The following is a 16,306-nucleotide window of genomic DNA, read 5'->3' as shown; positions in this document are numbered from 1 at the left end:
ATCAAAACTCGTGTGCCTGGCACGGAGGGGCTGGGCTCTGGGTATTTCTGGGTCAGGCCCAGCCTTTGCCCTGTATCAGCACTGGATGCAGCCTCACCGCGGAGTTTGTGTCCCGGGCATGGTGGGGTGAGGGGGGCCTTCAGGGTGATCTCCCACCTCATTGTAGCCAGTGGCCTGTGCTCCCAATTGCCAGGCTGGAGAGCCTTCATATTTATTTCTTTGCAAATAAAATTTGCAGAATTTTAAAATATTGTACACAGAAGCTTTTTTTTGTCACAGAATTCCCTCAGGAGTAGGAAATGCATAGATTATATGAGTTTCTTCCATGGAAGTTGAGTGACCACTGTTTATTAATGAGATTTGCAAGTGAGGTGGGTGTGAGGCGGGAGCATAATGTTTGATCAGTAGCTGCCCCTGAGGTTCCAGATACTAGAGGTGGTTATAAAGTTGCACTTTTTTCTCTCTTTTTTTTTTGGAGTTGTCAAGAAGGTTTTCTATATGCAGATTTTACTACAGTTATCCATGCCTTGGGTTACCTGCATCACTGTAACACAGTCTACATAAGCTATGCCTGAAGACTACTCAGAAATTTCAAGCTATTAGAAAGAATGCAGTGGTCTGCTTACTGAGTGGAATTCCAGACAGGAAGTGTAAATCTCACAGTAGTTTGGGTCCAGACTACCCTCATGACCACCTCATTCCTCTTTACAATAGGTTAGCAATTTATTCAGCTATGCTGAATGTACTTTTCGGGATAAAGGAAGATTTTATTTGTGGAAAGGAGAAGTTTTATGGATAACCGTTTAAAAGGGGAGACCTGTATCTGGGACAGGGTTTATTTGTTCTGTACAGTTTTACAAAATAGGCGACGTGCATAGAACTTTGGAGACACAGTCATTTAAAATTTCCTTGTGTCTGACTTAGAAGTCTCCTTTAGAAAGCAATATATATGGAATCTATTTTGGGCACATAGTCACAATCTAGCTTGCTTCACAGAATTTTATAAAATTTCATTACTTGCTTCTTGAGACACACATCCGTTGCAGTGTGCTTTTATTCAAATTGAAATCAGTTGTTCCTGTGAAGAATGCACAGGGAATACACACAGCTTTTAGAAGCTAATGAGACTAAAACTACTTGATTGCTTCTTTATTTCCTCGAGTACTACTTAGAGACCTATTGTTTCAAAATAGTTGCCATGGAACAGACTTTCCTGAGATTCCAAGCCTGATTCTTCCACATCAGATTCAGATAGTTATCATTCCTCTACTAGAGGAAAATGATTAAGAAAGAATGTCAAAAATTACTAGGATTTGCTTTCTTTTTCTGTGTTCTATACTTTTTTCAGTTTCCTTTCACAAGCTCAGGAGAGGTATCCGAAAAAGAATACTGTAGCTCTTTGTTTATTTTCTTGTGCTTCAGTTTACTATATGAGCCATGGCGTTTTAAACTGCAGTAGACCAATCTCTAATACTGTCTTGGCTGGAAACTAATTTATTTTATTGCTCTTTAGATGATCTTTTGCTATAGCAGCTAGATGATTATTTTCAAGTTTAAAATACAAATGACAAACCTCCCATAATGGGTAGCTTTGACCACACTGGTCTTCTTTCAAATTTTAAAAGATAAAACCAAGCAAAAATCAAACCAAATAAAAATACATCTTACATTACGTTCTGAGGCTTGATAGACTTGGGCTCTGTTAAACATCCAAGGGAACAAATTTCAAAGAAAAAGGCCCTCAAATGAAAAAGTTCTCCTGCCAGATGTGATGGATCTGATTGTGATCTCATTTACCTTAGTGTAAACCATGACTAGCTAGTGCTAATGTTAAGTGACCTAACCTATAGCGTAGCTGCAACTAGGTCAACAGAAGAATGTTTCCAATAACCCAGTTACCGTCATTTGGGGAAATGGAGTTCCTGCGCTGACAAAAAAAACCTTCCGCCGCTGTAGTCTGCATCTACACTATGGGGTACCATAGCTATGCTGCTGGAGCATCCTGCATGGAGACATGCAGTGGATCACCTGGCGAAAGTGAACAGATCACCTGACAAAAGGGACTGGAGGTTATAAAAGAGAAGGTCTTGGTCACCATTTTGAGAAAAGAGCAGAAGAGGAGGAAACTGGGCAGAAGGGCACTGACAGCAAAGGCATAAGAGCTTCCATGATTAAGAAGAGAAGTCATGTGCAGGAGGGTGAACCTGGACTGCTTCAAGGACTCAGCTCTAAGCCCAATGAACTCTCCAAAGTGGTGATGAAAAGGAGGCAGGGGAATGCATACAGGTATGTTTATTGCTTTTTCTAAATTGTATATTTCTTTTGCTAAGTAAATGGTTTTTGTGTCTAGAGTCCTGTGAAAAGTGTAAGTTTCTGTTTGCTTTTGCTGTGGTAGACTCCTGAAGCGTTAACTGTAAAGCCAGAATACCCTCAAGGTGGAGCTTGGAGAAAGGGTTTACTTATGCTATGGAGGAGCCTGAGGGTCAGCAATGGACACAAGGGCTAAGCAGTTGGACTGGGGGGGGGCGTGTCTCAGTTCTCAGAAAGGGGTGCTAGACAGAGGACTGGCACCAGGAGAGTATGCCTACAGACCCCAGGCAGGAGCAATGCCAGGACTCAGTTAAGACTCTGGAGGCTTAAAGCACATGGATTCAGTGAAGTGTGGCCTCAAAACCACTAGAATCTGGTACATGTCCAGCAACAGGGCTGCATGTGTTATCTGTGTGTGTGTGATAATGTTATTCATGTCGAGTCACAGATAACTGGCTTTCATCCAGACCTCTATTTTTGTCATGAGACATTGGAACCCAGATTTGAGCCTCACCAATATATGGATAATACATCTTAAAACATCTCACTCTTCCTTAACAGCTTCGAATAGTCATTAAAAAGGAGGATCAAAAAAGTGAAAGAGCACAATCCACATGCAGCAAACTTTTTTGGACCAGACCTATGCTTATTCTCATAGTCAAAAGAATCTACCCCAATGCACCAACTGCAATTCTCTTACTTCATTAAACCTTGAGCTACTGTGTAACTTGGTGTTACTATATTTTTATCTGCTACTATGACCAAGCTAATGTATAGCTGGGACTTGTTGGCTAGCTTAAAAAAAAACAAACACACACACACCTTAAAGGCAATGAGAAAGTAAAACTATTTCAGTGCTAGAGCAATATTCCATACAAAGTTGCATATAAGATGATCTTCCATTTTATGTAACTAAAAAGATAATTACCCTCAAAACTTGTTTTACTTCAGTACTGCTTCACAGTTGCAGCCTCCTATAGCTCTCTCAACCTCATGCAGCTTTTTGCAGGTCTAGCCATGCACTTATATCTTTATTGATACTCTTGGTGTAAGAGAACTGCATCATCAAAATTTGTACTGAATAGAAGTTGCCACCCCATTCCCCTCCCAATGAATTACTTTAAATATTTCTGCACATTTTTTCCAGCCAATTCATAAGTATAAAATTTGATATCAAATTGGATCTGAAAACTGCTTTCACTTCTTACTGAGATAGAGCTTCTGATAGAAAGAGACACAAGAGGAATGTCTGGCTGATGAACGGCAAACTTTACAACAGATCCCACATCACCACTGGGAAGAGACAACTTTACTGTGATTATAGGCTGGTATGCTTTAAATAAAGATACACTATGAAACAATTTACTGCATGAAGAAATGTAGAATGAGAAATAACTATATAGACAAAACCTTACTTCCTTCAATGTGAGCCTGTGGATTCTTGTAGAGATGCTCAATACGGCCAGTGTTGAAAGAACTAGATCGGCGAACAATTCCATGCACCTGTAGTTTAAATGGGAACAGAAGGATTGAAAAAGAAATGGAGTTTCTGTGATACCTTGATATATCATTTAAAACAGCTCTTTTAGAATTTTTTTTCACATGAAAAATGCTGGCATTAACCACCTATCTGGTACAATGATCGGATACTATTAGTTAACTTTGATTTGGATTTTTTTGCATAAATAATTGGCTAATTAAGAGAAATTGTAAGATTGCTCTAGCTCTGTCCACCATTCACCCCATCCCTATCCAAAACACACAAGCGAAAAATCTTGTATCTGGTACCATTGACAGGCATCTCTCTTCATTCCTAAATCGAAGACAGAAAGCATGTAGCAGCATCAATTTATCAGTGTCTTAGCACAAAGTACTTTGTTTTGAGCTCTTTGATGCTGCCTCCTTTGGTCCGATATCCTAAATGTTTCATATCCTCTCCTGTTAATTCCATGGCACATCACAACTGCATTGTGCAGATGTTTGATAACCACTTTCAATTACTCAAGAGCATCAGTGTGTTGAAAGTGCAGAAGACAGACAGACAGACAGAACAGGACCTTGTTCCAAACTCCTGACTCAGTGTTCTGAGGTAGGAGACGAGAAAACTGGGAAGCTTAGACTTAAAAGGAGAAAGGTAACTTCCCTGAACTGGCCACAATAAATATGCCTGAAAAAACTGATCAGCGGTAAGAAGAATACATGCCTGCCTGACAAAGCCTGTTTGTGTCTAATACACTAGAGAAATGTAAAGCGGGCCTCCTCATTGCTGCCAAGGTTTGTGTCAGTTTAGGTCACCAAGTGCTCCTCACTCAAGCGGAAGCTTCAACTTTAACACCTGACTTTTTCCATATATTTCTGAAGCTTTCCCATCACAATTTGATTCAACTTGCTTGCTTGCACTGGGCCATCTCTCTTCTCCTGTCATCTCCCCCCTACAGATTAATTTGTGGCCAAGAGCATTCAACAACCTGGACACAACTTCTGGATGGCGACGGCTGGTTATACATGAAAGCTTCTCATATTTTGTTCTGTCTAAAGTATGCAAAAATTGACTAGACGATACACCCTAAGAACTGGACTGTATAACCTAGCTAGACAATTAACTTTCAGAGTTTTCAAATGATTTAATCTACCTAAATTCACAAGCTAATTTTTGTAGCCACATATTGTCACATTTAAAGTTTGTTCATGCCCAAAGACATGTAGTTTGAACATGCAGATCAATTTGCCATCCATCTTACCTAATTTGCCTACATAGTGTCACTTGTGCTCAATTTTTTTTTTTAAGTATTAAAAATCTGATATGGAAATATGGTGCCAACAGTTTTAAAGGCCAGATTGAAGGCCTCTGAAAATCTGACCCTTGAGGTTTATTTTTTCCATTATAATCACACATTCTGTACTACTATGAAGGAAAATGTACCAAGAATGTTCTAAGAATCCACATTCTGCTGTGTTCTTTGCAGAACTTGTTTGAAGAAGTTATTTTTGTAAAAACAATACGATTTTAGTAAAATGCATAAAAATTACACAGGCATAATGAGAATAAGATTTTGTTTTTACAAGGTTGCACAAAATGCCAGAAACTTTGTATTTACTTACTCAAATTGTTTTGTTTACAGGCACATCAACAACCTTTGCATTCTACCAGCAGAAAGCTTTTCGATTTTTTTTTTAAGTAAATTGAAGCATTCTACAGTTATTTCTGGAAAATAAAATATTCTGACTTCAAGTCCTGATTGATGTTGTTATATCTTGATTATCTGAATCTGAATTAAGCTACTCTGAAGTTCAAGATTACATAAACCATAGACCAGTAGTTAAGCACTGCCAGCTCAAAGCTTGAGAAAAGACTGTATTTGCAGAAGTTTTATGTGGCAGCTGAATGGCTATGATGCCAACAGCTGACCATTGAGATGTGTTAAGTGTAAACATCACAGAACTTGATGAAGTTCCAACAAATAAACAGATCAAGAGCATCTTGCATCCAGTGACAAATACAAACCCCACTTTTATCTTTTTCCCCCTTCTCCCCCTTTTTTTTGTATGTGTACACGAGAGAAAGAAAACCTGCCAAATGCTTAATCCATGACAGCAAATATTAGTGTAAGAACTGATGAAAGGTGTTTCTGTCTGCTTGTGAGACAGGTGAAATGCAAACTTTGTGACAAAGCCAAAATGTGTGCAAACTGGATTATCTAGTTAAGAATGAAGTTTAGTGGATTTCTCTCAATAGGGACTGATTTTTTTAAATAAGCTCAAATTTTAAAAAGTGTTGTGGCTGATTTTACTGTTAGACTGAAAGAGACTTTTATAAATAACAATAAAGCTGAGTAAATTGTTGGATTTCATGTGTTCAGAAAAAGCACATTCACTTTCCATTTTACTGAAAAGGAATATAATTTTTCCTGAAAGAAGTTGGTTCTACAGAAATCTCCAATCAGAAGTTACTATAAATGCACAGGTAAACTGCTCGAAGTAATCTTTGAAAACAGAATTTAAAAATATCTAGTTGAACTTGATTTGATACACACTAATATGATTTTTGTAAAGGAAAATGTATTTAATTAGAATTCTTTGAATATTTCAACAAAATAGAGAGAGCTCGCATGTGTTATTTGAACTTTCGAAAAGTCTTCAAAGTTCCTCACATTAAGGAAATTAAGTAGTCACAGGGAAGAGGTGATGTTATGAATTAGAAACTAGCTAAATAAAAATGAATGAATACAAAAGTGGGAATAAGTGGTCACCTTCCAAATCATAGCAAGAGGATTGTGACTTCAGATTCTTCAATAGGACTGGAGGATATTAAATCAATTCTCTGGTAAAAGAAAGGAGCAGTGTTATGGAATTTTTTGCCAATAATGCAAAATTATTTAAATTAGTCAAGATTACAGAAGACTGAGGAATTTCTGAGGGACCCAACAAAGATACGTGAATGGGCATCAAAGCAGAAGAAATTATCTGTTGAGAAATGCAAGGTAACACACACTGGTAGAATTATCTGACCCATGCTTCTCCATTACTGGAATTACTGGATTCTTAATTAACTGCAACCATCATAGAAGAGAGCTGACAATAATTGCTGAAAGCTCAGTTAAAACTATTTCTTAAAGTATAGCAACAGTCAAAAAGCATACAAAATACATATGGAATAAGTCAGGAAGTAATACTAGGACTAGTATAATTCTGTTATATAAATCAATATTGAATGATCACCTGGGATATTGCATTCAGTTCTGGTTACTATCTCAAAAAGGATATACCGTAAACAGAAAGGGCTCAGAGGCAAAAACAATTAGAGGCCTGAAAAGTCTGGAAAGAGAATGAAGCTAGTTGGCTGAGAGGGAATGCTACAAACCACTAATCTGAGCTGAATCTTATGTTCCTAATTAATTACAATGGATAACAATATTTAGATTGTAAGATCCTTGGGACAGGAATTGTGTCATCATTTATATTTTGTACAATACTGTGTATATTAATAGCTCTTACAAAATAATTATTAGTCTCTGATGATGAGAGATGGTACAGAGGCTAAATCTCTATAATTAGATGAAAACAAAATGAATAGAAAACAATTCAACAGTTTGTAACAAAACACCACTCATCCCCCACTGGAATTGAAATTCCTAATTACCAATACAGATTAGTGATTTCATACAAGACAATACTAAGATTCCCTACTTGGAAGCCCAGCACCATTTCTTATACAGGGATTTGATGAAGTTACATTAAAGGAACACGGACAGACAAGTTGCTGTCTGCTCACACCAGCTTTATCTCCCTGTATCTGATGTGCATAAAAAATGGTTACCTTCCTCGCATAACTTGTTCTTCTAAATGTGTTGCTCATGTCCATTCCATGTCAGGTCTGTGTGCTCACCACATGCACCAGTGCTGCAAGTTTTTCCCCCAGTGGCATCCATAGGGCTAGCTCTAGTGCCCTCTGGAGTCGTGCGCATATGCGCTGGTATAAGGGGTGCTACCAGCCACCACTACTGCCACCACTTCAGTTCCTTCTTGCCGCAACTCTGACAGAGGGGAAGGAGGGTGGGTAATGGAATGGACATGAGCAACACAACTCAAAAAACATCAGTTACAAGCAGTAGTTAACAGTTTTTTCTTCAACTTCTTGCTCATGTCCATTCCATGTCAGATGACTCACAAGGAGTGCCTCTAGGGGCAGAAGTTCATGGACGTGTCTATTTTAATACTGCTCTGCTAAAGCCAGCATCATCTCAGGCCCGCTGGGCGATGGCATAGTGGGTTGCGAAGGTATGAACAGACGCCCACGTTGTGACCCTGTAGATGTCCTAGATCAGAACATGTGTCAGAAAAACTGATGATGATGATTCCTGCGCTCTTGTTGAATGAGCTGTCACTAACAGTGGAAGTGTAGCCTTTGCCTGCTCGTAGTAGGAACGAATGTAGGTGGTGATACAGGATAAAATTCTCTGAGATGACACCAGGAGACCCTTCATACTGTCAGCCACCACAATGAAAAGTTGAGTAGACTTGCGGATGGGCTTGGTTCACTCAAGGTAGAAAGCCAGAGCGCATCTGACATCCAAAGTATGCAGATGGCACTCCTTTTTGGAATTGTGCAGCTTTGGGAAGAGAGCAGAATGCCAGAGGCTCAAAGGGAGGACCAGTGAGCGTAGACAGAAATAGGTTGAGGTCCCACTGGGGAACCAGATCATGGACCTGCGGGAAGAGCCTTTCCAGACCCTTAAGAAATCTGATCATTGCATGTGAGAAAACTGATCTGCCCTGGATGTGAGGATGGAAGGCCGAAATTGCTGCCAGGTGTCACCTTGATAGATGAGAATGCAAGCCTTTGGTGCTTTAGATGCATTCCAAGTATTCCAGGATGGATTGTAAAGATGACTAAGAAACAACCACTGGTATAACCACCAGTCAAGAAGATGTTCCAGCACCATCACTGGTGGTAAGAAGGAACTGAAGGGGGAAGTGGCAGAGCCCATTTTACCGGCGTATACGTCCGCAACTCCAGAAGGTACTAGAGCCAGCCCCCTATGGATACCATTGGGGGAAAATGTTCCAGCACCAGTGCATGTGGCAAGCGCACACACTTGACACAGAATGAACATGAGCAAGTACTCAAAGAAGAATTACATTAATCTGAATGGAGAGATTATGGTACAAGGCTAGAAATGAGCAAAAACCACTCCAAAAATAAAAACAGGCGTGCATACAAAAAAATGGCATACTTAAATCAGTGTTGAGAACATTAGGCTTGTAAAAGTTAGAAATGTCTGAGATCAGCTATGTGTGAACTCCCAATCTATATTTTCAAAAAGCACTGGTACAATGCTAAAGCATTATCTACCATCATCTCCCATAGAAACCCTGCATTTGATTTTATTTTCAATGTACTGAAGCAAAGGGCATCCCCCCATGCATTACACTCCTATCCTTGAAGCCCTGCATCTCTGCTAATATCCCCTTCACAGATAGTAACTGGATGGAACCCCCCCTTACACCCTATCTATGTCTATTTCTTAATTGGCCAGAGTGATCATAGTTGAGACATTCTAGTTACTTCCTGTTATAAAGGAGCAGAGAGCACAAGCTTGCATAGCATTCTAAGCCTTTGACAATAGACTGGCACCAGGAACCATACCCAGGTGTCCCACATAGCCATACATGGCACTGCCATTAAGCCCAAGATCCAACAAAGCACTTGCATAACTGTAAGTATACAAGTAATCAATCCCATTGACGTCAAAGTCACTATTCATGCGTTGAAAGGTATGCACATGCCGAGTGCTTATTAGATCCTGAATCAGTAACGCACACTTTTTAAAGGACTTTATACTGTAATTAAGAATGCTACCATCCTTAATCTCAGCTCATGCTATTGTACTTCTCCCCACCCTTCCAATTTCACCAACATGAACTAAGATTGGATCATCGAACAAAGTAAATTTCCTTATTCATGTGCCTGAAGGGAACTCATTTCTATTACAGCCAAATATCAGATTGTTTATCTGTCTGAATGTGTATGAAGTGACACTGTTTTTGACACCATAGGTCAGGTGACATCAACTATTATCCAAATAGTTATAATAAATGTTAGAAAATTTAGAACTATAGACGTAGCATACCAAATTTTAGCCAATGATAAAATATTAACAATTGCCATTTACATGGTATGCTGCGGTTTCAAATCCCCTTATAAATAGTAAGTTAATTTTTCTGACACATTAAAAATTAGTTTGATCAATTTGAAGTTACTAAGGGCTAGAAAGAAAAGATGCATTTTCACCAGTTTTTTAAGACCTACAGGACGATAAAGACTTCAGTCCTACCAGAAGAGATTTCTTCTACAATTATATTTATACACTGTGGAATTTAAAACAATAAAATAAAAACCTTCTCTCTAATTTGTTAATAACATCCCTAGCAAAGACAGCAATAGCATCTTTCAATGGGTGTTTAATACTAGTGTATTAATTAAATTGTGTTGGAAATTAGTCTGCCTTTGTAATCACGCTGCAGAATACAGAAAGAACCATGCCCACAATAGGATGATCAGAACCATGTCATCTACAAGCTTTACTTTAACAGTTGCTGTGATAATTATGGCTAGAGATGTTTTCATCCAAGACTGACGTTATAATACTATACTATGAACCACCGAGGAAGGCTACTTTTCAGCACAGATACTGTGGCACTCAGATACTGTGATGAAGTACCTATGCAGATAAGTGAAGGATATTTACTGTCAATGGAAGTTTTTGGAGATGTGTGGCCCCTATCTGCATTCCACATGCAGGTACACATGAGTGCCCCATGCCCAAGCCCAGAAATTCTCAGAAGCAGTACCTGTGGGCTCACACATGTGCACCCATGCACACTCTGACCACAAATCCAACAGCATCTGAAGCAAAGGGAATGGAGGGCAGGAAGTGGAATACAGATGGGGGCCACACATCTTGAAGTCACAGTAAGTAACCTCCATTTCTTCTTCAAGTGCTGGTCTCTACATGAATTCCATACATGGGTGATTGACAAGCAAGGCCTTAGACTAGAAGTGGGTGTAAGGAAGCCAGCAACAAAGATGCATGAACTAAGCAGAATAAAAACTATTTACAAGTACATTGACAGGTTCTACAAAGAAGCTGAAAGAAGAGGGGACACAGAATTCTGACTCAGGCCATGCAGCCATAAGAAGGAACTGGATTGGCATCAGCCATATCCTCAGTCAGGAGCAGAAGGAGACCTATTGCACATATACAGGCTAACGGGCACTGTTTTTGAGAATTTCTGTACTCAGGTGCATAGTGCGCATGCGTACCCACATGTGGAATACACATAGGGACCAGCATTCAAAAAAGAAGGCAGAATGGGTCTCACCAAAAACTCTTTCTACACTACTCAGAGAAGTGTGCTAAAAACCTGATGGAAACAATCATGTTTAAATGTGGTTATAGCTTGCACAGTTCTGGTGCCAGCGTGAACAGGGCCAGAGTGCACCATTTTATCTGTAAGAAAGTTCGGAGGGAATGCCGATGCTGCCAACACTACAAAAGCATAGAGTCCCTTTCCATCTGCGAAAGGGAAGTGAGCAGAGAAAACAATTACATAGATCTCCTTGTCCCCAAATTTGAATTATTCCTAGCAGATGTTGCTCCAAAAAAGAAGGAACAGAAAGAACTGAGTACTGTGAAAGATGCATAAACACTCAGAAGGGCAGGCGAAGAATGACCAAGATGGTAGAATTAACTAGGAGTGACAAGAGGAAATGAAGAAAAAAAAATGTAGGATGGATATCAAGAAAAGTTTTCTTATGGTGAGTTCTATTAAGCTGTGCAATAATTTCCAAAAGAAAGTACTGGAAGCCCAGTCTCTTTAGACACTTAACATTAGACTGAACCAAAAAAGAGAAAATAAAACAATACTGCATTATTAGAGGGTGGGCTACAAGCTAATAAGGGTACTTTTTCTCTCTCTGTTGTACGATTAAGATATGGGACAGCCTTTTACTACTGAGCAGGCAAACACCTCTGGCTATATAGCCACAACAGTACCAAATAACTGCGTATTGTAGCATATGATAACTGTATGGCCTTTGTATTGCTGACATCAGAAAGAATATTACTGCTGTATAAAACCTGGGATAAACATGTGACAAAAAGAAAGATATTAAATATTTATTTTCCTTATACTTAAGCCTGTCCAAGTCCAAGCCACTTCACAGCTTACATTAGAGTCCAAAATCAAGGACAAAAGATGCAAAACGACAAGTCTCAACCATATGATTGCATCAAGGTTAGTAAACAAGGCTCAAATTCTTAGCACAGAAGTCATAAATCTGAGAAAGTAAAACAAAACCCTGCACAATACTACACTCCAGTCTAAACCTCCATAAAGAACACAGAATGCCTATTAGAAAGCAACTTCCAGGTTTAAATTTTCAGTATGAGCCTGCCATGGATTAGCAAGGTTTTTATTGCTTAGTGCAATTTCAAAATTAAAAGTTATTTCATTGTGAGTAGTTTTTTTGTTCTTTTTTTTTTTTTAAATGTGGTGCATTACATCATAAATTATTCCCTAATTCTTTTGGCTTGCACAGGTTGCTTCTTATCTAAGTCAGCGGGAAGCATGAAAAGCAGATATACCCAGAGGAGCAGAGAGAATCCACCAGTGGACACTAGATGATAAATAGTACAATAAGCTGGCATGATTACAGGCTATGCTGCACATTCTTTACTAGAGTTTTGATTTGTTATCTAGGGCTGAGTGGAAAACATACGCAAAGGAGGACAGCAGCAAAGGAAGCTAGAGGTTGCTGTATCCAAGTGTTTCCAGCAGCCTGCAGTCGGTCATTGAGTCACTCACCTCATAGCCCTTTTCCAGCAGGAACTCAGCCAAGTACGAGCCATCCTGGGAAAAGAAAGAGATAGGAAAACATTAGAAACAGTGACTGGGCCTGGAAGATTTACACTCACTATGATCTTTAAAATATTTTGAATCTGAATAGACTGGATAAAAGCATATATTTCATTTAAAACAACAATTAAAGGACACTCAATTTTTAAGTTTAACCAGCAGTAGTTTAAGATAACCCACCAGCAGTAACTTAGAAACTTTTGTCCCTCCTCTCCTTGAAGCCTTCCACCCAACTCCAATTTTTTAATGCCTTGAGGAGAGGAAGGTGTTTTGCTATGTACATCAGATTTGGGCTATTTCAGAGATCAGGAGGAGGAAGAAAATTAAAAAACAGTGGTGCCATCAGAGAGTATACTGACTGCAGATGTTGCATGTTTTTTTACCAATGGGTCTCTATCTTAAGCACCACTGATCATTCCATATAATATTAATGCTTCCATGTCTGTGACCTTTTATTTTAATTCTATTTACTTCATTAGTTTGGTTTCTTCACATGCATCTATCATGACCTGTATTCCAATGGACAAACATGAATGTAAAAACCATATTTGTGGTGTGCGTGTTGCTGGGTTTTTCTGATTTTGCTTTTTTTTTTGAGGGAGGGGGAGGGAGGGAAATAATTTCATCTTGTTCATCATCACAGACAGAATTACCACTAACTATAAATCATTGTATTACACTTATCAATGTATTAAACCTGGCATTATTGCAATGATAGAAAACTGTCTCCATATACAATATAAAAAGCCACAAGCCACATATAGAAAATTAACTAGACATCCATTCCCTGCAAATTTCCCTTCTTCCCATTGTTTTTTCCACATGCATTATTTGTTTAAAGACAACCAATCACACCCCGATCATGCAAAAAAAATGCAGGTACTGAACTTTACATATACAAATTATTCTACTGAAGTCAATTAACCTACTGCAATGATTCCATAAAGTCAATGAGACTACTCACACACATAAGTTTTACAATGTCTTTGCAGGGTAAGGTCAAAGACACTATCCACAGTAAAGTGAACACATACATTCATTTAGTCCCATTTTTAAAGACATTTTCAGTCCAGCAAATTGTGCTACTTGATCTTTTATTTAATGACAGCCTGGGGGAGGGTGAAAAATAGTAACTTAAGCCTTGTTGCTGAATTTGGAACTTGAGATGCACTAGGAGGCTCTAAAATGACAGGGTTGCCAGTGGAGAGTGTTTACTATATTGATGCTGAAGTTGTGCATAAATCCATGCAAAATGACAGGGTGTGGTATACAAGGGACACATTTTGTGGTTCATTTAAAACTCCAGCAGCTTTTCTTATGACTCTGTGACCTAAATATTCTGTTTTATAGGCTTTTATAGACCAGTGTGGAGAGACAGGAAAAAATAAAAAGACTCTTGGCATATACATATTTCTTCTACTACACACACGATATACATGCATTCAGCTTTTAAATGTCCAGTCAGACAAAAATCAGATTATGATGCTGGTTAATTTGGAACATGACAAGCCAGATCTGCCATGCCACCAACAGAAATGTTGGAATGATCTGTGGTTCCATAAATCAAAGGACAAGAATCAGACTCCCCAGAAAAAGCATTCACAATATAAAATTTACAGTAGAAAAGCCCTGAAAAGTAGGAGGGGTTTTTTAGAAGTAAGCAAACCTGTAATTTACACATTTTATAATTCCCCAAGATGAAAAAATTAAAAAAAGTGCTCAGTATTCTGCCTTGGCTGCATAACCTGTTAAAAAAGCAGAGGTGAAAGTACTAGAGACCCAGAGAGAGAGCGTGAGCCCAGGGGCTTGGAGGGAGGGTGAGAGGAGAAAGAGAGTGCTGTGATTCTTTAGAAAGTTGATGTGAAACAGACCTGACCAGGATTGAACCCTGTCAATAAGGTCTTGTTCTTCTCACCCAGGCCGTTTCTCAAACTTTCCAACCACACTGGAACATTCTGAACCAGCAGTGGCACTCACTTCCTTTGCACTTCCTTTCCAGGTCTATCAAGTGATAGGGCATGGTTTTACAATGAGTGGGAAACAGGCAGCAAGTGCGAATGCTACTGGTTTCTGGCTTTAACACAGCACAGCTGATTTACTGTCTGGTAATCTCACACAATGCAGATTGATGTGGTCCTGCTCTGAGATACAGTATCACAGTTAGTCCTAAAATTTCACATTTCCCTTCCCCCTCATCTCCCCCCTTTTTTTTTCAGTGTGGTAGCTGTCAATGAATGCTGTAATCAGAACAGTGATTGAACTGTCATAAAAGTTTACAACCTGCTAAGTACAGTAAAGTTTCAATCTTTTTCCTAATGAGATTGAGGAGCAAAGAATATTAAACGGCCGAACAAAAGCGGATACCTTCCAGTCCACAAACAATTACTAAAAATTGGGAGCTCCATTTACTGAAAAAAAATTGGAGGGAATATTTAAGGAAATAAATTTTTAACTATACATGCTTGGTTTTTCTGACTGCTTTCAGCTTTTGCTTTATCTGAGTCACATGTCCCACAACCACATCCATTCTTACCATGCATTAGACTAGAAGTGGTGTGGAACGATACAAAGATGATGACTCAGTGCAAGAAACTGAGTAAGGTCCATTTTTTCCCCTCCCAATTTAAAGTATTCTTTATAGGGCAATCCTGATCCTAATTCCTAATCCCCAAATGTGGGGACTAGCTAATTCTGGTAAATGGAAATCTGATACAGAGCATTTAGTCTAAATCATCTGTTCAAACCGAAATCCAGGTGAAGACTGAACAAAAGTTATTGATGTCTGTCTTTGCTGTCAGATCACTGCACTTTTGTCCTAGTGGACTTCTGGACATCTTGTATTTAGGTATTTAGGTATTTTAAGCCAAAAAGCCCCAAGACCATACTCATATAAGAGGGCATTAAAGTTCAGAAGAGGACGCACAGTGTCAAGTGTTGGAAAGCTTGTTTTGCCAATGTCTCTTGCACATAGAGAGGACTTTCATTTCTAGTGTGAATCTTTCTGTAGCAATATTCATGAGCACTTATCGCACTTAAAAGCCACCCACAAAAGCCAGCTTCACTTTACTTGGAAAGTATCCCAAATGTGGAAAAAAATGTTTTATTGTGATTTCCACACTGAGCTTGGGCCATTTTGTTCATTCTGCTGGGCGATGTATTCTTTTATTTGTTTTAGAGACACTTAAGTTTTCTGATTTAATTACTGTATTTTTAAATGTAAAGCAAACTAATAGTATGATCCATTTTGATATTTTGTTGAACAATATCAAGACAGGAAGTACGAAGCCCCATGTCCATCGGCAGAGCAACCATTTTAATAGCACAGGCTGGGCTGAAGAATTGCTCTTAATAATAACAACAAGGTTTGGCCCTGGACAAGCCGCATGAAGATTAGCTTTAGCCTGATGTGGTCAAAACCAAGTTTAACAGAAACTGTTTAACAAACTGCTTTGGCTTAGTAGATGATGCCTTATCTGCATACTGTAACATATCAGACTTAGAGATTCACTACATTACCTTCAGCCAAATACAGTAATTTGAAATTACTCTCCCTCTAAAAGTGATACTTCACAGTTTG

The 16,306-nt window shown here is 38.9% G+C and overlaps 1 protein-coding gene across 2 annotated transcripts in view; it reads right to left on the bottom strand.

The window, feature by feature from the left end:
* The window catches only part of GMDS (GDP-mannose 4,6-dehydratase), a 550,007-nt gene that overhangs the window by 445,326 nt on the left and 88,375 nt on the right, over positions 1 to 16,306 (bottom strand). For both annotated transcript variants that reach the window (XM_050940197.1, XM_050940196.1), the window contains exons 2-3: positions 12,679 to 12,723; positions 3,726 to 3,813 (exon numbers count right to left, since the gene is read on the bottom strand). In XM_050940197.1, coding sequence (XP_050796154.1) covers positions 3,726 to 3,813; positions 12,679 to 12,723 — 133 coding nt within the window. The remainder of the gene's footprint in view (positions 1 to 3,725; positions 3,814 to 12,678; positions 12,724 to 16,306) is intronic.

Source organism: Gopherus flavomarginatus, chromosome 2 (assembly GCF_025201925.1).
Source record: "Gopherus flavomarginatus isolate rGopFla2 chromosome 2, rGopFla2.mat.asm, whole genome shotgun sequence".
Taxonomy (NCBI): Eukaryota; Metazoa; Chordata; order Testudines; family Testudinidae; genus Gopherus; species Gopherus flavomarginatus.
This window is presented reverse-complemented; position numbering and strand designations above follow the sequence as displayed.